Source organism: Ylistrum balloti, unplaced genomic scaffold (genome assembly GCF_031769215.1).
Source record: "Ylistrum balloti isolate Yb309-2 unplaced genomic scaffold, AGI_CSIRO_Ybal_v1 Utg371384, whole genome shotgun sequence".
Taxonomy (NCBI): domain Eukaryota; kingdom Metazoa; phylum Mollusca; class Bivalvia; order Pectinida; family Pectinidae; genus Ylistrum; species Ylistrum balloti.
Window position 1 is genome coordinate 713,209 of NW_026782729.1, and position 22,353 is coordinate 735,561.

The following is a 22,353-nucleotide window of genomic DNA, read 5'->3' on the forward strand; positions in this document are numbered from 1 at the left end:
CCCTCTAGTATCACTCTGACTCCGTAAGAGTATGTCAGAAGACCATCCCTCTAGTATCACTCTGACTCCGTAAGAGTATGTCAGAAGACCATCCCTCTAGTGTCACTCTGACTCTGTAAGAGTATGCCAGAAGACCGTCCCTCTAGTATCACTCTGACTCTGTAAGAGTATGTCAGAAGACCGTCCCTCTAGTATCACTCTGACTCTGTAAGAATATGTCAGAAGACCGTCCCTCTAGTATCACTCTGACTCTGTAAGAGTATGCCAGAAGACCGTCCCTCTAGTATCACTCTAACTCTGTAAGAGACTCTGTAAGAGTATGCCAGAAGACCGTCCCTCTAGTGTCACTCTGACTCTGTAAGAGTATGCCAGAAGACCATCCCTCTAGTGTCACTCTGACTCTGTAAGAGTATGTCAGAAGACCGTCCCTCTAGTATCACTCTGACTCTGTAAGAGTATGACAGAAGACCGTCCCTCTAGTGTCACTCTGACTCTGTAAGAGTATGCCAGAAGACCGTCCCTCTAGTATCACTCTGACTCTGTAAGAGACTCTGTAAGAGTATGCCAGAAGACCGTCCCTCTAGTGTCACTCTGACTCTGTAAGAGTATGCCAGAAGACCGTCCCTCTAGTGTCACTCTGACTCTGTAAGAGTATGTCAGAAGACTATCCCTCTGGAATCACTATCTCTTCACTGGCATCTTCACTTTTATTGGCTGAAAATATGAAAAAAAGAGAAAGATAAGAAAACAGCTTTAGCAAACCAGTTTCAGTGGAGATTTAATTTCTTTTCAATTCATGAAACATACATGATCTTTTGATATGTGATATACAGAGACCTTACTAGCATAAAAAGACACAGTATCAAATTAAACAAACTTTCTAGCAGGTCATTTCAGCAAGCTACAGGACATTATGACTGTAAGCTTCATGGTATTGTAGAAGACTGTTACACTTCAACATATTTGCCCTATTTGACAATTATATCTGATAACGACGAGCTTTGATCTTTTCCAATATGCCCAGTATACACTTGTTTAGTTATATGAAATATCCTAATAACATTGGTAAAACTAATAGTCTAAAACATTTTGATTGCTTTTTGGCTCTGTAACAGACAGACATTAATGTTTGTCTAAAAACTTAATCTATCTAACATGTACATGTAACATCATCCCAGACTTACCTTACTACAATAAGGACAGTCGCCAAATATGGTGTTGAAGCTTTGTCTGCTAGATGGTAAGGCTCTCAGCCACTGAAACATTCAGAGTTACCTTGTATTACATGAGGTGGTAGACTATAAACTTACTTCGGATTCTTAGTGAATACTATTAGGTTAAATAAAGCAACATGAGAATGTTTTCACCTTTACAGTTTTTTCTACTGTGAGCTATTTTAAAAACACCACAAAACCAAAGTATATCTCGTATCTTAAAATACTTGTTTGGACCTTCCAGTCACTAAACGCTAAATTTTGGTTTTGTGCCGACTTTAAATTCAGGATTTAATCGTATGGGAATAACGAACATGTTAACGTCATTCGAACTGGTTTAGATATTTACTTTAGTGAAGCATCTCCTACCGACTAATTAATTAAAGACTTACCTCATACTGACTTATTAATTAAAGACTTACCTCATACTGACTAATTTATTAAAGACTTACCTCCTACAGACTAATTAATTAAAGACTTACCTCCTACAGACTAATTAGTTAAAGACTTACCTCCTACAGACTAATTAGTTAAAGACTTACCTCCTACAGACTAATTAGTTAAAGACTTACCTCCTACAGACTAATTAATTAAAGACTTACCTCCTACAGACTAATTAGTTAAAGACTTACCTCCTACAGACTAATTAGTTAAAGACTTACCTCCTACAGATTAGTTAAAGAGTTAAAGTTAAAGACTTACCTCCTACAGACTAATTAGTTAAAGACTTGCCTCATACAGACTAATTAATTAAAGAGTTACCTCCTACAGACTTATTAATTAAAGACTTACCTCCTACAGACTAATTAGTTAAAGACTTACCTCATACTGACTAATTTATTAAAGACTTACCTCCTACAGACTAATTAATTAAAGACTTACCTCCTACAGACTAATTAATTAAAGACTTACCTCCTACAGACTAATTAGTTAAAGACTTACCTCCTACAGACTAATTAGTTAAAGACTTACCTCCTACAGACTAATTAGTTAAAGACTTACCTCCTACAGACTAATTAGTTAAAGACTTACCTCCTACAGACTAATTAGTTAAAGACTTACCTCATACTGACTAATTTATTAAAGACTTACCTCATACAGACTAATTAATTAAAGACTTACTTCACACAAACTAATTAATTGAAGACTTAACCTCATACAGACTAATTAATTGAAGACTTACCTCATACAGACATGTCTGATGGAAGGGTTGTCCACAGCGGGCATCACTACATGCCTGATTAGGAAGCTCAGTATCAAGTCTGAAGGCATAACATATCCCACACTCCACACTGAACTCCTACAAAGGAATCAAAACTTCAATGATTTAACAATAATGATCAAACAAGCTCAATGAATTTATATCAATCATCCTGAAACTGATGGAAGCAAGAAGGAGTCTTAATTAGGAAGGAAATTGCAATATCTAGAAAAGTCCATACTGTTTCCATTAAATCAGGAATCAAGCCCTACCCATAATGTATCGTGTTTGAGGTCTGATCCTTTCATTCTTAACATGCATCTCCTTGGTGACCGTCACAGGCATCTCCTGGGTGACCATGAAGATGGGCTGGTCACTTGTTGGATAAACCTTAATCTAATGGTTTAATCAGATTGCACATTTTTTTGCAATAACAGTAATCAGGTAGTATATACTATTAATAGGTTTTGTCTGAGCAACAGATCTATAACACACACACATATATATATATAATCATATAACTGGTCTGATGAAACCAGGTTATTAGTAGTTACTAGAACCAGGTACTGACCTCTTTACTAGATGTGGCAGGAGAAGGTAGTTGTGTTCCCAGCAATACCTGTAAATTCTCCAACAATCCTTTCCCTTCATCCCTGCAACATAATGGGAACATTACAGTACCAAAACCTTGGCAAAAAGTCAAGGCACAAACAGATTTCTAAAAACAAGACAAAAACCAATGTAGGAGAATTTTTTGTGGTTATAATAGTAACTGTGTATTATACAGCAAGACTTTGACATACCAATATGTCTTGCATGTCCCTCTTTGTTAGTATGGTAATGTTTAAGCCAAAGTACACTAAACTAAAACTCACCCCATCTCAAACCAAGAGAACTGTTCGGCAGAACAATAAACATTTGTCCCATTCAAAAGAACTATTCAGAATTTATTGTATCAAAAAGAAACCAAATATGAAAATGGTAAATAGACGTCGAAATATGAAGGAGGGAAACCAGCTCTATGTTTTAATAATAAAAATGAATACCAAGTTTTAAAGAGATGCGTGTAAAATAAAAAGGAGGAATCTCTGGACAAGATTGAAATGCTGAAAAGAACAAAGGCCAATACTGTTTTTAACTATTGTTGAAGCAAAATGTTATTCACAAGAACACCATCTCATGCTGTGGTCTTCAAGCCAACAAAGTCTTAAAGAAATAGGTTGAAAACTGAGGGAAGAGATATCTGATAAGATAAAAATGTTAAAAATAAACTGACGGAAACAACTCCTACTATACTGGGTTGATCACACTGCTGTTTAAACAAAATATCTCTTCCTATTATGGTTTAAGCCTTACCATTTGGAAAGAAAATGAATGAAAACTGAGAGAGATGCTCTTCAGACAAAATTAACATTATGAAAACAACATGAGGCAGTAACTCCTTCAAATGTAGTCAAATCAAACTGCCATTTAGGAAAACACAAATTTATATCTTTGTGATTAAGCCTATAAAGTTACAGGGAGTAGATCTCCACAGGCAGACAAGATTACCATTATGGAAAAAAAAACAAAGGGCAATAACTCTCCAAATACAATCTATTTAAACTGCAGTTGCGGAAAGCACAACTTCATGCCATGGTGATTAAGCCATTGAAGTTTCAAAGAGATCTGTTGAAAACTGAGAGATCTCCAGACAAGATTAACACCATGAAAAAAACAAGGACCAGTAATTCTTCAAACCACCCATCATTCAGGAAAATACAACTTTCTTGTCATGGTGATTGAGTCTACCAAATTAGAAAAAAGTTAATGAAGGCTGGAGGGAGGAACAACACCATACCATAACTCCTGTCAAATGTGGTTAAATATTGATGCAAGTAAACCTATAGTCTACTTTCCATGACTTTTCATCTCAGGCAAAAACAAAATAAAAGAATCTTTAAACAGCTTTCCATTAGATGAAGATGATGTATTGTTAATTAACATCTCAATCCTCTCCCCAACACATTTGGAACACCTTGTGCTGACAGGTAATAGAGAATAGATTATTTAAATATACTGTACACCTAAAACACATGTAAGCTGTACTTGGTACAAGGTATACATATATATACTGAAACGAAAAAAAAACGCAACTTGGAAAATTGTTATTAATTTTGTATTAAATATACATAGCTGTATAAAAATCGCGGAAATAAAAGTGCACCCTGCCTATCACCCTAACCAATGTTCAAAATCAAGCAGGTGTGACGAGAAACCTATGCATATCCGGCAGGGTAAAAACATCAAAAACCGTGCCTGTACAAACATATGCGTTCTTTTTCATTCAAACCAGTATCAATTTATCACTAACATCGAGACACATCATCGCCAATACTTTTGCAAACAATAATTCCTTTTACAATTATGCCACGGTTATCACAGGTTGATAGAGGACATGCTATCGCGATGCTTATGGCAGGGAGCACGTAACTTCACGTTGCTTGACAAATCGACTATTAGTCGATTAGTTTCACGTCTTAACGCCACAGGAAGAGTCGATGACCGGCCGAGATCAGGACGTCCACGCGTAACGTCGCGACGTCGAGGCCAGGTTGTTAGGCTGGCACACTTGCGTAACAGGAGGCTAACGGCTGCTGAAACGGCAAGGAACACGATTAGTAATCATAACCATCGGATTCATACCCAAACAGTGATCAACAGACTGCGTGAGGCTAATTTGCGTGCAAGGCGACAGTATGTTGCTTTACCACTAACACCGCAACGTCGAGCACATCGTATGCAATGGTTGACGGCCCAGACGTTTTCCTATGAGACGTTGGAGGTCCATGCTCTTCACCGATGAATCTCGATTCACGTTATTTCGAGCAGATGGCCGTCAACGTGTGTACCGGCATTGAGGCGAACGTTTTGCTGACGCCTGTGTTTTGGAGCATGACCGATTTGGGGGTGGATCAGTTATGGTTTGGGCGGGAATCTCCCATGGTTTGAAGACACCTTTGGTGATAGTCAATGGGAATTTAACGGCCGTACGCTATCGGGATGAGATCCTTAGGCCCCATGTTGTGCCGTTTGTTAGGCAGCATCATCTAACCTTGCAGCAAGATAACGTGAGACCACACGTTACAAGAGTCTGTAGAGACTTTCTTGCGACATAGAACATTGTTCCTATAGATTGGCCTCCATATAGCCCCGATTTGACCCCAATCGAGCATTTGTGGGATGAACTAGACAGAAGAATTCGCAATCGCCGTAACCCCCCAAATACCCTCCCCCAGTTAGCAAATGCACTCGTCCAAGAATGGAATAACATTCCAATACGGACAGTCAATGCCCTGATGAACTCGATGCAACGAAGAATTAGAGATACTATAGCTGTTCGAGGAGGATATTAGGGCACGGTTTCAAAACTGCTGCCATTTCAACTTGGATTAACGTAGGGTACTACCAATCATGACCTTCTAGCAAAGTGACCTTTTCTTAAAAATCTCCAAACATTTAGAGGATGTTACATCAATATTCAATATTAACTATTACATATGAAATTTAGACATAATGCTCACAAGTATTATTTTATTAAACCTACAATTTGAAGTTGCATTTCTTATTCGTTTCAGTATACAATATACAGATAAAAAACTTTATACTTTAAAGATGCACCTGAAAAGAGGATTTTCATGGAGATAAAGGTTTCAGTTAGCAGATTCGCCATTTAATAAATTATGTGATTGGAGGTCCTACATACCACAGATGAAGATTTGAATTAAGGCTCTCTCGCAGTGGAACTACAGCTAAAACAGATAAAAGAATCTGTTAACATCAATACATAAAACCAATTACTAACAGTAATTTAATAAAGTGAAAAAATGGCATAATCAACAACAAATTGCTTTAAGCAGAAAAACATTACAAAAGTATTACAGAAGTTATCAATTACCATTTCAACATAGAAATAGCAGGTGGCTGCTTGTGACATCCTAGTGTCTACTGACAATTATTTATTTCTATGCAAAATACTTGAAATCAGCTGAATTTGAATTCACCTTGATCAGCTCCTAGAAATCTACACTCTGGCAATGTCCTAGGGTGGCGATGGTCGACGCTGATCTGCAGGGATGCATTGGTTGCTATGGATACAATAATTCTCTGGTAATTAACATCTGTAACTTACTTTAGTAAGCTATTTAGTTCAGAATCGTCTACTAAGAATACACTAACATCCCAGTTAACTCTCACATTTGTAGAAGTACCACATTCATTCAACAATAAGTTCATGTCTGGTTATAACCCCCCCACTTATATTGCTGTCAAGTGAAATCCCACACTAAATCCATTTCACCGGCTGCAATAAGCTCATCCCCAGACTTGAAGAAGTCAGGTGTTGGCTTCCTGGGATTCTTAAATGTACATAAGTTTGTACATCACTTTCACTGCTAAGTCTATTGTTCACAGTATTTTTATCTCCATTTCCTCAGATAAGAGAGATCTGACTTGTCAATCTCTTCTTTGTTATGAATCTTCCATCAGTCTTAGTTCTGAATCTTCTATCAGTTCTTAACTTCCTAGTTTTCACCAGAATTTTAACTTAACTTTGTAGAAGACACCAACAATAAAATTTAAAAAAGCTTGCACCTGTTTCATGGAGAATTGGTTTTATTGCTTTCCGTAATTTGTTTGAAAGCTAATATCCTTGATGCTAAAATGCATATTTCATAAGTGATGTTGATGTTTATGATAAAGAAGGACAGCTGAACAGAAAATTTCCATATGTAAATTGTAGACATAATCTTTTAATGTGTGATACTGAGAAATACTATCTAGATAAAATTGGTAATGCCAAAAAATTAAAAAAAAAATAAATAGAACTTTCTACCCATAAATTGTAAACATATTCTTTAATGTGTGATACTGAGAAATATTACCAAGATAAGAAAAGTTTATTTCTGGTTTCGGACTTATATACAAGTCCTCTATACCTGACTCAAAAAATACATTATACAAAATATTGAAATATTAAAAATTTTACTTAGACCTCTATATAATATCTATATAATATATGTAATAAAACCTATATAATTAAGTACATCAAGTTCTTGCCATCATAACTATGCCTCAAACTGTTTAACAGCTGTTACAGGTTTTAACCCCTGTAGATCAGCAATCACTTCCAAAATACATCAGATTGTCAATGTGCAATAAATCAGCCCGTATGGACTTAACCCATACATACCTTATCACTGTCACACAGTCTCAGTATCAATAGATCAGCCCCTACAGATAACATCTATACGTGCTATTACCTGTATCCTCAGTGAGAAACCTTGTGCTAAATTTTATTGTTTGTAGTGTACCCCATAAATAACATGAAGAATATGATGTTATGTAACAAAATTTCTAGCTAGACTGATCAGTAAATCTGTACCACAGTTAATATGTTTCTACTGATTACCAATTACAATCAGGATTAACTACTTGTAACAGTCAAGGGAGGGGGGGGCCTACCCAAATCCTGTAACAGTCAAGGGGGTCTACCCAAATCCTTTAACAGTCAAAGGGACCTATCCAAATCCTGTAACAGTCGAGGGGACCTACCCAAATCCTGTAACAGTCAAGGAGACCTACCCAAATCCTGTAACAGTTAAGGGGACCTACCCAAATCCTGTAACAGTCAAGGAGACCTATCCAAATCCTGTAACAGTCAAGGGGATCTACCTAAATCCTGTAACAGTCAAGGGGGTCTACCCAAATCCTGTAACAGTCAAGGAGACCTACCTAAATCCTGTAACAGTTAAGGGGACCTACCCAAATCCTGTAACAGTCAAGGGGACCTACCCAAATCCTGTAACAGTCAAGGGGATCTACCTAAATCCTGTAACAGTCAAGGGGGTCTACCCAAATCCTGTAACAGTCAAGGGGATCTACCCAAATCCTGTAACAGTCAAGGGGATCTACCCAAATCCTGTAACAGTCAAGGGGGTCTACCCAAATCCTGTAACAGTCAAGGAGACCTACCCAAATCCTGTAACAGTCAAGGGGACATACGCAAATCCTAACAGTCAAGGAGACCTAACCAAATCCTGTAACAGTCAAGGAGACCTATCCAAATCCTGTAACAGTCAAGGGGATCTACCCAAATCCTGTAACAGTCAAGGGGATCTACCCAAATCCTGTATCAGTTAAGGGGATCTACCCAAATCCTGTATCAGTTAAGGAGACCTAACCAAATCGTTTAATGCAAAGTTGGTTTGTTTGCTTAATGCAGGACAACAAAACAGCATTTGCAGGATAAATATTATTACAGGGCTTCACTGCAGGTAGTAATAGTACAGGGCATCAGCTTACTGCAGGATAAATACAGTAATAGTACAGGGCATCAGCTTACTGCAGGATAAATATAGTAATAGTACAGGGCATCAGCTTACTGCAGGATAAATACAGTAATAGTACAGGGCATCAGCTTACTGCAGGATAAATATAGTAATAGTACAGGGACTCAGCTTACTGCAGGATAAATATAGTAATAGTACAGGGACTCAGCTTACTGCAGGATAAATATAGTAATAGTACAGGGACTCAGCTTACTGCAGGATAAATATAGTAATAGTACAGGGACTCAGCTTACTGCAGGATAAATATAGTAATAGTACAGGGACTCAGCTTACTGCAGGATAAATATAGTAATAGTACAGGACATCAGCTTACTGCAGGATAAATATAGTAATAGTACAGGGACTCAGCTTACTGCAGGATAAATATAGTAATAGTAGTACAGGATAAATATAGTAATAGTACAGGGACTCAGCTTACTGCAGGATAAATATAGTAATAGTACAGGGACTCAGCTTACTGCAGGATAAATATAGTAATAGTACAGGGACTCAGCTTACTGCAGGATAAATATATAGTATTAGTACAGGGACTCAGCTTACTGCAGGATAAATATAGTAATAGTACAGGGACTCAGCTTACTGCAGGATAAATATAGTAATAGTACAGGGACTCAGCTTACTGCAGGATAAATATAGTAATAGTACAGGGACTCAGCTTACTGCAGGATAAATATAGTAATAGTACAGGGACTCAGCTTACTGCAGGATAAATATATAGTATTAGTACAGGGACTCAGCTTACTGCAGGATAAATATAGTAATAGTACAGGGACTCAGCTTACTGCAGGATAAATATAGTAATAGTACAGGGACTCAGCTTACTGCAGGATATAGTATATAGATAAATAATAGTACAGGGACTCAGCTTACTGCAGGATAAATATAGTAATAGTACAGGGACTCAGCTTACTGCAGGATAAATATAGTAATAGTACAGGGACTCAGCTTACTGCAGGATAAATATAGTAATAGTACAGGGACTCAGCTTACTGCAGGATAAATATAGTAATAGTACAGGGACTCAGCTTACTGCAGGATAAATATAGTAATAGTACAGGGACTCAGCTTACTGCAGGATAAATATAGTAATAGTACAGGGACTCAGCTTACTGCAGGATAAATATAGTAATAGTACAGGGACTCAGCTTACTTACTGCAGGATAAATATAGTAATAGTACAGGGACTCAGCTTACTGCAGGATAAATATAGTAATAGTACAGGGACTCAGCTTACTGCAGGATAAATATAGTAATAGTACAGGGACTCAGCTTACTGCAGGATAAATATAGTAATAGTACAGGGACTCAGCTTACTGCAGGATAAATATAGTAATAGTACATGGACTCAGCTTACTGCAGGATTAATATAGTAATAGTACATGGACTCAGCTTACTGCAGGATAAATATAGTAATAGTACATGGACTCAGCTTACTGCAGGATAAATATAGTAATAGTACAGGGACTCAGCTTACTGCAGGATAAATATAGTAATAGTACAGGGACTCAGCTTACTGCAGGATAAATATAGTAATAGTACAGGGACTCAGCTTACTGCAGGATAAATATAGTAATAGTACAGGGACTCAGCTTACTGCAGGATAAATATAGTAATAGTACAGGGACTCAGCTTACTGCAGGATTAATACAGTGATAGTACAGGGACTCAGCTTACTGCAGGATAAATATAGTAATAGTACAGGGACTCAGCTTACTGCAGGATAAATATAGTAATAGTACAGGGCATCAGCTTACTGCAGGATAAATATAATAATAGTACAGGGACTCAGCTTACTGCAGGATAAATATAGTATTAGTACAGGGACTCAGCTTACTGCAGGATAAATATAGTAATAGTACAGGGACTCAGCTTACTGCAGGATAAATATAGTAATAGTACAGGGACTCAGCTTACTGCAGGATAAATATAGTAATAGTACAGGGACTCAGCTTACTGCAGGATAAATATAGTAATAGTACAGGGACTCAGCTTACTGCAGGATAAATATAGTAATAGTACAGGGACTCAGCTTACTGCAGGATAAATATAGTAATAGTACAGGGACTCAGCTTACTGCAGGATTAATACAGTGATAGTACAGGGCATCAGCTTACTGCAGGATAAATATAGTAATAGTACAGGGCATCAGCTTACTGCAGGATAAATACAGTAATAGTACAGGGACTCAGCTTACTGCAGGGATAAGCTTACTGCAGGATAAATATAGTAATAGTACAGGGCATCAGCTTACTGCAGGATAAATACAGTAATAGTACAGGGACTCAGCTTACTGCAGGATAAATACAGTAATAGTACAGGGACTCAGCTTACTGCAGGATAAATATAGTAATAGTACATGGACTCAGCTTACTGCAGGATAAATATAGTAATAGTACAGGACATCAGCTTACAGCAGGATAGATATAGTAATAGTACAGGACATCAGCTTACAGCAGGATAGATATAGTAATAGTACAGGGCATCAGCTTACTTACCTTTATTTCAGAAACTTTTTTAACATATAACATAACTTTTCTTCTTTGTAATGTCATGTCAGAAATGCTATACCCATCCACCACCTACATTTCTCTTTTGTATTGATACAAACTCCTTCTCTAGAGTATGTCAGGGTGCAGGTAAAATAACAATTAGGAATCTAAGGGTCTTGTCTTGGTTATTAAAAAGTCAAGATTTTACTAAACTGACCAGTGAGATTGAAATCAGGGCAAGGTCATTTGACTGAACAAATTTGTTCCCGATTTCAAGATTTTTTTTACACATTTAAACATGACCATGAAATAGGTCCAGGTCATTCATTTAGATAATTTTAGTTTCCCTTCATCCCATCATGCTACACACTAAACATCATAAGCCTGTGACTCTTATTCAAAATTATTATTCAAAAGAAGTTGTTTAAAAGGAAATGTTGACGATGACAGGCTAGTTGGCCTGATGATTGACAAACAGATGTTGGGGCATCACGTTATGGGACAGTGTGAATCAATATGATTTTTCCATATTACAAAGGGAAATGTCCTACCAAAAAAAACATCATTCTTACAGGGAAACATAATGAAAATTTTCACTCTAATAACTTTTTCAAAATTAAAAAAAATAAAATATAACCTTATGTAAATCTAATGCATGATTTTATAATCTATTAAATAATTTCACTCAAAGCTAATTTAAAGAAATTTAAATCACTGAACTCTCTTAATAATTCCACTTTACTTATACATCAACACTAACTTAAGATCCTCTATGATTACCAACTCATCACCTTGATCTGAGATCATCTACTCACACACTGCGATTCTCCTGTAGGTGGCGCTGTACACTGGTTTCTCAGGCTCCAGGATCCACGTCTTCTGGTCCAGCTCTACCATGACATCTATAAAGTCCTGGTACATGTACACAGCTGACTCAAACTGTTTGTACAAACACTCCAGACTGCTCTGAGGATGACAAAAGCACATGACAGCATTCTCCAGCCATTTAAACAAGGAATAATGTAGGGCTTTGTTAGTTTGTCAACATTAACAATGAGAATTATATAGGATCATACTGCAATTTGCTAAAACATAACTTAAACTTCGCTAGAGTACTGTATACTGGGAAATTTTTATCACCCGTTTGATTTTTGCCCTTTTTATCCCTGAACTTGGATGGTGAATTTAAGATTGGGATGGGAATTTGTTACAATCCTCAATGGGCAAAATGAACACGAGACAAACTCATGCATAATTGTACAAGGATAAAATGATATGCTTTATTCACCCTTTTCATTCTCATTTTGGGAGTTCTTACAAAAGCAGAGTCAATCATGCCAGAATATTGATGACATCACAATAATGGGTCACATGATCATCGAACAGTGTAACACCATGACAACAAATTCTCTATACACTGAAATGTGCAGATGGAAAAAATTGCTACTACAGACATACAGATTTCTAATTGAACATATTTAAGCTGTTTTAAGTCCAGGGTACCTACACATTTTCTTCAACTCTAGAAGGAAACTGGACTTATCACATGACAATGACAAATCATGTTGGAATTTCAGCAGAATTTTAATGAGAAGGGATTGATTTTATAGTGCAACTACTGTAATCTGAATCTGTGTTAAAATTCTTGCCATAACACTGCAATCATAGAGACTACAAATGCCTTTACTTACTGTTGATTTCCATTGTACATGGAACTGGCCAGGAAGGTCCACTACACACCTTGGAGCACTGCGAGGATGCTGCCAATTACAGGTAAAAAGGGAGAAAAACACATCTATCTCTACATAATTATTCTAAACGGTTCATCTTTGTAAAAGACCTGGCTTCCAATCATTTAGACTACTTATTACATAAACCTTTCAATGAGATATAATGATTTATTTTTTTATAAGATTTAATCAGAAATACCTACTGACCTAATGATTTATACCTTATGTGTATGGTACTTATCAACATTAAACTTAAATTTGGGTCATTGGCCTTGTGAAGAGTATCTGGGAAAACATATTCCAGCATTGTGATAAAAGTTAGCAAGATTCAACTATAAGTTTTTTCTTTTGAAAATGAATTTGTAACTTGTAAAATATTTTTAACCTGATCGTAACTACTGACCTTAACCAGGGAGTGAAGTCATGAATTCAAATCTGGTATTCCATAACTAACATATTTCAATTTAAACTAAATTTCCTCAAATATCAGCCATGTAAAGTTTTTTGTTGGAGATTAAGTTCACATACAAGCTTGTTAACAAATGCCATTTCTTATGTCATCAAGTAATTTTTTCTCCAAGTGAAGTTTTCCCTCTCATTCAATTATAATCAGGTGAGTCTTTGAAACCTTACAGAAATATGCTTACTTGCGAACTGAGTGTGACCTTCATAATGTGTTGTCTTCCCTTTTTGTCTTTACATTGAAGCTCAAGTGTTTGAAACTTGGCATCAATAGACACCAACCTGTAAATATATCAAACATCTAATTATGTCAAAACCCAACAAAACCTTGTCATTTATACAAATCTTACTTTCTGTAGATATAGATCTCACAGTGCTTCACACAATACATACATTAAGCTACCTTTTTAGTAACTATGATTACGTATAGTTCACCTCCATATGACTTGCCAGTGCCATCCAGGGTCACCTACCTCCCTTAAAATTACCTGTCCCATCCCAGATGGGCTGCCCTATTCATGATTGACCTGTCCCATCCCAGATGTTCCATCTTCTTTTTGTGTTACCTGTCCCATCCCAGGTGTTGTACCTTATTTATAAGTTATCTTTTCCATCTTCCCTAGGACTAATTTGTCTCATATCAGGTGTTCCACCTTTCCTATGACTTACTTGTCCCATCCAATGTAATTTACCTTCCCTTTGACTTACCTGTTCCAGATCAGGTATTTCACCTTCTTTATGACTTACCTGTCCCATCCCAGGTGTTCTACCTTCCCTTCGACTTACCTGTTCCAGATGACCAGGTATTCCACCTATTTATGACTTACCTATCTGAGGTAATTTACCTTCCCTTTGACATACCTGTCCCATCCCAGGTGTTCCACTTCCCCCAAGAGTTGAGCACATACTTGACTGCTGCCTCCCTGATGGCTATTGTGTCTTCCCTCCAATTGTCTCTCCTGTAGTATCGTGTCAAAATGTATCATTTACTGGTTCACTTGTACATATTCATGCACTTTCTTTATTGTTGTTTTGATAGCCTATGACTAAGAAGTGTTTATGGTTCACAAATTGTGTTTAGTCAGCACTTTTACTATCATGAAGTCAACTTAAGTAATAGTCCTTTAAAGCATTAATTTTTCCTTCCCTAAAGTTTCCATTTTTTATTAGAGGACCTGATAATGCTGCAACTGAAAGACCATATGGTAAATGATATAGTACATACATATACAATACACCAGAAGAGGGGGAGGAGGGGTGTTAAGTTTTTGCAGGATCATCAGTTTTGTAATAGTAATCTAAAAATGGTTAACAAATAAGCCCTCCCCAAACTTTAATACTGAACATTTACACAAAGAGAGGGGGACTTGTTTGAGGGACAATATAGTAACAGTATCACATAAATATCTTCTATGGTTTTATGTTGTCATTAGTGTTGTGTAGTGTATGCAATTGTTTATGTTAACGCTGACCTTCTGTAGTGGGAGAGTGACCAGGTGAGTGAATTCAGGCCGGGTGCTTGGAATTTCGTCCTTGTGTTATTTAAGAATTTCACCAATTGCTTTCTTTGAAGAAGGCATGATTATTCAGGCACAGATTACAGACTGTGATGTGTATTCTTAACTTTTCTATGTCTATTTTGCTATTCTTTGGAAAACAATTTGTAATGGGTGTTGTACTGGTTTAGGGATGATATTTATAGTAATATTTCGTAGTTTGCCGTTATTATAATTTGTAGTTGAATATGTAATATGACATTAAGTATAAGTTGTAACAATGTGTCATGTCTATAGCATACTCAGGTGAGGACTTGTGCAAGATTGAAAAAGTATGAAAACTGTAAGTGATCATATTTTTTGTTATTTATGTGCCCCACCATAACTTTACAATGAGTTTCACTTTATTATGCTACACCGGGGCCTACGTTCATGATCAGCAAAAAAAATGGTTTTATCACTGGAAAGGTTGCCAGTTAAGAGGAAGTATGGCAAATGCCATGACCATCCATCTTGACAACGTGACAATGGCAAAGCAGATCTTCGCTTCATTTTTTTTTCAGTCTCTACTGTGGTAATTCTTCTACAAGAAGGAATGTGTATCTGACATTCTGTGTGGACAATTGAATGAACACTTACTGTTCATTGTTTGGGGGACCTGATCATTATACCTGTGTGGTATGTCTTCAGAGAATTTGTGATCAGGAGCATCAACTCAAATGACTTTCTTGTTTATTAGTCTTGTGTACGAGTTTGTGTGTATGAGATAGTTATCTAGGTAAGTGTTTTGTAAAACAATTGTTAATCATTATTTGGTTAAGTGTTTTCTGTTCCTGGTTCATGCTTGATGCTCGTCCCACGTAACAACCAATTAATTCCATGATAGTTTAGGTGTATAATATAAAACACAGCTTGGTATATGTATGTTATGATTTATATGTTGGTACTCCTCGGGATTGCCTACCATGTTATATTTCATTCAAAGATATATATTATACAAAAACATGATGACTTAGAAATTGATTTTGATCCTTTTTTGCAGATGTTTTTTCTGGTAATGGTTATAAAACATATGATAAATTGAAATAATAGTCAATTACAAATAATACAAAACTTGAAATACACATTAAACATACATTTGTTTATGTGAAGGAATCATACAAATTTCCTCAAAACTTTAGAAGATTGATCCCACATGGATTAGACATATCAGACATTTGATTCTTCATCCTGACTTAGAAGATGGAAATATCTGAAAGTGTTGGGTATGAGTTTGGACATGAGAAATACATCTGAAATTTCACCAGATATGGCCCCAACAAGCATCAACAAACAGACATATGCACAAACAAATGGAGGGCAGAGCAAAACGATTAATTTATACATATACTATAGCACCATAATAATAAAAAGATTTCTGAAAACAGGTTCTGAGCAAATTACATACACAGCAACTGATTTGTGTTGTTGAAATTTGATGATAATGTACAAAGTGTCCTTCAAAATACAATTGCATTCCTGTCTGTAAATCAATTGCACTTCCTTGATGCTGCTTTGGTCATAAAGATCAAAGATCACAGACAGACTGTTACTCAGGGAATTCAAAGATAACACAACAATATAGAGTAGAATGTGATTTCATTAAATTAAATAACAACACCAGAGCAGCTCTTTTCTCGTGAGACTGGATCATTAAGAAATGTCAACAAGCCTGCATCCTTCAGCCAATACACTTCCTCCCAAAATGTCTGGTGCGTGACTCAATTCTTATTAAACACCCACACTATTACGGAAGTCAACAAAAATATAAACTAGATCCAGCGCTTTAACGTTTATCTTGGCAACCTAACACACAATTTCAAAGTAAATATTGTATGACAGATATAGTCAGTAACGTTTTAATTACCAAATTGACCTTAGAAACGATTATTAAAAGCTATTATCAGGAGACATTAAAGACATAAATACATATTTATTCATAGGATTGTTTCATACCTCATTGAGTACACAAAGTATTACAGAAACAAGGGCCAGATACACTTGTATTAATATACATATAAGTCATATAACTGTCACAAAATATTAACAATGAGTTACAGAATCAATTCATGCCGGTCACAGATAGTACCGATTGATGCCGGTCACAGATAGTACCGATTCATGCCGGTCACAGGTAGTACCGATTCATGCCGGTCACAGGTAGTACCGATTCATGCCGATCACAGATAGTACTTCATAATTAGCTTATGTACAGGATACAGGTCAAACTTGTTATATGTGTAATAACAGATCTGAAGCAGTAATAGTGTAACAATGTAAACCAAGAAATCTCTTTGAACCCGACAACCATGACAACTAGCAGGTGTCATCAAAGTGCTGAGTTAATAATGATTATTATCAATATATATCATCAAAGTAAGTTTCTGAATATTTTCTTCTGGTCGGTAATGTCAACAGTATAGCAGTTCTTATCACACAGCCAGTAGTAGATTGGAGTGTGACCATGCAGTCATCAAACATTACACTCTCATTTTCTTCTAGATGTGTTATAAGAACTTATATCCCATCAAAGAATGATACTTAAATCAACACTGATCAACAAAGTATGATTTTTAGATAAATATTAGTATCAAAGTATTGAGTTTTCTTTTAATTTATGATCATCAAAGCATTGAGTTTTATTTTAATATAGGTCATCAAAGCATCAAGTTTTATTTTAATATAGGTCATCAAAGCATCAAGTTTTATTTTAATATAGGTCATCAAAGCATTGAGTTTTATTTTAAAATAGGTCATCAAAGCATTGAGTTTTATTTTAATGTAGGTCATCAAAGCATCAAGTTTTATTTTAATATAGGTCATCAAAGCATCAAGTTTTATTTTAAAATAGGTCATCAAAGCATTGAGTTTTATTTTAATATAGGTCATCAAAGCATCAAGTTTTATTTTAATATAGGTCATCAAAGCATCAAGTTTTATTTTAAAATAGGTCATCAAAGCATTGAGTTTTATTTTAATATAGGTCATCAAAGCATTGAGTTTTATCTTAATATAGGTCATCAAAGCATCAAGTTTTATTTTAATATAGGTCATCAAAGCATTGAGTTTTATTTTAAAATAGGTCATCAAAGCATTGAGTTTTATTTTAATGTATGTCATCAAAGCATTGAGTTTTAATTTTCATATAGGTCATCAAAACATTGAGTTTTCTTTTAATATATGGTCATCAAAGTATTGAGTTTTATTTTAATATAGGTCATCAAAGCATTGAGTTTTATCTTAATATAGGTCATCAAAGCATCAAGTTTTATTTTAATATAGGTCATCAAAGCATTGAGTTTTATTTTAAAATAGGTCATCAAAGCATTGAGTTTTATTTTAATATATGTCATCAAAGCATTGAGTTTTAATTTTCATATAGGTCATCAAAACATTGAGTTTTCTTTTAATATATGGTCATCAAAGTATTGAGTTTTATTTCAATATAGGTCATCAAAGTATTGAGTTTTCTTTTAATATAGGTCATAAAAGTATTGAGTTTTATTTCAATATAGAACATCAAAGTACTGAGTTTTATTTCAATATAGGGCATCAAAGTACCGAGTTTTATTTCAATATAGGGCATCAAAGTACTGAGTTTTATTTCAATATAGGACATCAAAGTACTGAGTTTTATTTTAATATAGGTCATCAGTTTTAGAATAATTACTTATTGAAATAAGACATCACACTATTGAGTTCAAAATGTTCTCCATAGTGTTTAATTTCTCACATTGTAAGGTACAAAGGGAACAATATTATTGATCCTCACCCAAAACAAGTATGAATAAAATATATCAGTATTAATTTTACCATGGACAGCATCAACAGGATGGTGCTGTTACTGGTTAGGCATAAGTGTTTATTACACAAATATCATAGGCAAGTACCCAACAAAATCAGTAATGACTTGACCGGTAAATTTTTATTTGGATGTCACAATAAGGCAATATCATTACCTTAAATATCGTTATTCTAATAGGGCAGTTTTACGATCCAGTGTTTGTAATACCTACCACTAGACTTTTCACCTCCAGCAGGTACTGGCACAGGGAAGTGCACTGTTTCAGCCTCTGTAACACATACACAGATAAGTCTAATATCAAAATTCCGTACTAGGGAAGGGAATGACATATACGAAACCTGAAGCCTTTATGCAACATTTGGTACTCCAAGGAAGGAAGATTGACAGCTTTAAGGTTTGATGTACCAAGTTTATGTACTTCAGCGAAGGAAGATTCAAAGTTTAAAGTCTAAATTTCATGTATCAACAGTAAGTAATGGTATTTCTGGGGGAAAATACAAAAACATATAGACTCTTCTTCCTTTGTAATCCAAATGTTTTATTGCTTGCTCTTGGTGTTGTCAATTTCAGTACAGGTCATTTTACTGAGATAGTGTAAACTTGTGGTAAAAATTATCATCTTTTTCCATATTGCTATGTGGAACAACTTGTCTCTTTGGTGCTTTCTTGATATTCCAAATGTCAGAGATTTGATATTCTTAACACCAGAATAAAGCTATCTGATTGGTCAATAAAAGATGGGTTTTACTAACTATAACAGTTCATTAGAACTGTGATTCAAACAAGGCTCCACCAGACCTCCACGTACCAAAGTACAGAAAAAAATGAGAAATGAGAGAGATTGCCAAGGTTTCATAATGAAATTTAAAGTAACAGCAATCTAAAAGTTATTGACCAGACAAAACTTCCATTTGTATACAACTTCAAGGCAGAATGTTATAAAAATCATAAGTTGTAGACGGGACAACTGACTAACGGACACACAAAGTAACCCTACCTGTACCTTAATATACTTTGTGATAATAAATAAACACAGGTTTGTTCATTTCCCTTTCTCTGTCTTAAAACTTAATTTTGTATATAATTTCTGGATATAAGATCATGTACTGTACATAAATACACACATTCTGACAGATAAAATCAAGAGCTTGATTTAATATCAGGTAACAAATATACCTGAAATATGAACATCAAACCAAACAGCAGATTATGTTTTTCAGATAAATAACAACAGATTTTACCTGTTTCAAGATGGCTGTGTATCCATGCAACAGCTGCTGAAGTTTCCAGTCACAAGATAACTCAAGGTCTTCAAGGGTCTTATTTTCAAACAATTCAATATGGATTCTGTAATCTTCATTCTAATAATATTGAGATAAAAGTGAATAAAGACAAGCAGTGAGATGACCATTATATCAGAACAGATGTTAACTCACTTATCATTATGTATTATAATAAATACAAATATCAATATAACAGTGACTTGAATTGCAAAATTCTGGTATGAAATATTGTTTTAACTTAAAATAGATTATATTAACATAAGTCTAAATTCTGACACATATATTGACCTCTTGATGTTTCCCTTCAACAGCTTAAGGCACTCATTGAAAATTTTGTGGAATTATTGTTAAAGAAAAGCAAATTTAAATTTAATTAAAATTAAATTTTTAAAAAAGTAAATTTGGTGGAATAATGGAATAAGTCTGAAATATGGTGGAATTATGGGTATGACAGTCATAAACTTGGTAAAAGTGTGGATATGGCAGTCTTAAATGTGGTGGAATTATGGGTATGACAGCCATAAACTTGGTAAAAGTGTGGATATGGCAGTCTTAAATGTGTTGGAATTATGGGTATGACAGCCATAAACTTGGTAAAAGTGTGGATATGGCAGTCTTAAATGTGTTGGAATTATGGGTATGACAGCCATAAACTTGGTAAAAGTGTGGATATGGCTTTCTTAAATGTGTTGGAATTATGGGTATGACAGCCATAAACTTGGTAAAAGTGTGGATATGGCTTTCTTAAATGTGTTGGAATTATGGGTATGGCAGCCATAAACTTGGTAAAAGTGTGGATATGGCAGTCTTAAATGTGGTGGAATTATGGGTATGGCAGCCATAAACTTGGTAAAAGTGTGGATATGGCAGTCTTAAATGTGGTGGAATTATGGGTATGGCAGCCATAAACTTGGTAAAAGTGTGGATATGGCAGTCTTAAATGTGGTGGAATTATGGGTATGACAGCCATAAACTTGGTAAAAGTGTGGATATGGCAGTCTTAAATGTGTTGGAATTATGGGCATGACAGCCATAAACTTGGTAAAAGTATGGATATGGCAGTCTTAAATGTGTTGGAATTATGGGTATGACAGCCATAAACTTGGTAAAAGTGTGGATATGGCTTTCTTAAATGTGTTGGAATTATGGGTATGGCAGCCATAAACTTGGTAAAAGTGTGGATATGGCAGTCTTAAATGTGGTGGAATTATGGGTATGGCAGCCATAAACTTGGTAAAAGTGTGGATATGGCAGTCTTAAATGTGGTGGAATTATGGGTATGGCAGCCATAAACTTGGTAAAAGTGTGGATATGGCAGTCTTAAATGTGGTGGAATTATGGGTATGGCAGCCATAAACTTGGTAAAAGTATGGATATGGCAGTCTTAAATGGGTTGGAATTATGGGCATGACAGCCATAAACTTGGTAAAAGTATGGATATGGCAGTCTTAAATGTGTTGGAATTATGGGCATGACAGCCATAAACTTGGTAAAAGTATGGATATGGCAGTCTTAAATGTGTTGGAATTATGGGCATGACAGCCATAAACTTGGTAAAAGTATGGATATGGCAGTCTTAAATGTGTTGGAATTATGGGTATGGTAATCCTTATAATACCTATTCCTTAACCAATTTCATTTCCTGCAATATGACTTACATAGATGTTGATGTAGCCAGAATATACAGAAGCCTCCTTATTCAATGGAATCAGCCCAGGAAAGTTCCTAAGCATATCCATGTGTGGTCTTCCTATTTTCAGAATTCCCCATCACCTATCAAAACAAGAAATCAAGTTTGATTGAAGAACCTGTCATTCAAAGGCATCTCGACCTATATACAGGTGGTCAGATCACAGAAGATCAAAACATCAAATACAGCTCAGTTCACTGTCCTCTCCACTAGTATCCTGTATACAGAGGTTATGTCTTTTTTCCACTAAAGTCCTTTAACAAATACAATGTAGATTGAGTTAAACAAAGTGAAGCAGTCGTCCATCAGTTCTTGGATGCAGATCATTAATAGTGAATGTGATTACCTGCCAGGACATTTCCAAAGTGGTTAAGAATGACAGACCATTAAACCTGGAACAATGACCTCACATGTGAAATCTGTAGTACAAGTCAAAATACTATGATGTAAATAGAATCATTATGCTTAATATTTCATGAGATCAAATTCACCTGCAGCTGAATACATTAGGCTACATTGAGAGGTAAATATCCAGTCCTGGTATTGTATGGACAG

General features: G+C 35.5%; 1 protein-coding gene across 1 annotated transcript; it reads right to left on the minus strand.

The window, feature by feature from the left end:
* Positions 1-421: 421 nt before the first annotated feature.
* On the minus strand, positions 422-21,862 carry LOC132562265 (E3 ubiquitin-protein ligase FANCL-like). Its single transcript, XM_060227005.1, has 13 exons — positions 21,767-21,862; positions 20,067-20,186; positions 19,037-19,093; positions 14,347-14,444; positions 13,671-13,767; positions 12,985-13,053; positions 12,109-12,259; positions 6,459-6,542; positions 6,161-6,206; positions 2,987-3,068; positions 2,398-2,514; positions 1,185-1,256; positions 422-714 (listed from the first exon to the last, which is right to left on the minus strand). The coding sequence occupies exons 1-13, from the start codon at positions 21,845-21,847 to the stop codon at positions 682-684; spliced, it is 1,107 nt and encodes a 368-aa protein (XP_060082988.1). The 5' UTR covers positions 21,848-21,862; the 3' UTR covers positions 422-681.
* Positions 21,863-22,353: the final 491 nt, after the last annotated feature.

Excerpts from the sequence above, each read along its gene's own strand:
- LOC132562265 (XM_060227005.1), bottom strand. The coding sequence starts at position 21,847 with ATGGATATGCTTAGGAACTTTCCTGGGCTGATTCCATTGAATAAGGAG. Across the intron at positions 20,187-21,766 it reads CTGGCTACATCAACATCTAT|AATGAAGATTACAGAATCCA; the intron begins GTAAGTCATATT and ends CAATATTATTAG. Across the intron at positions 13,768-14,346 it reads GAACACCTGGGATGGGACAG|GTTGGTGTCTATTGATGCCA; the intron begins GTATGTCAAAGG and ends ATATATTTACAG.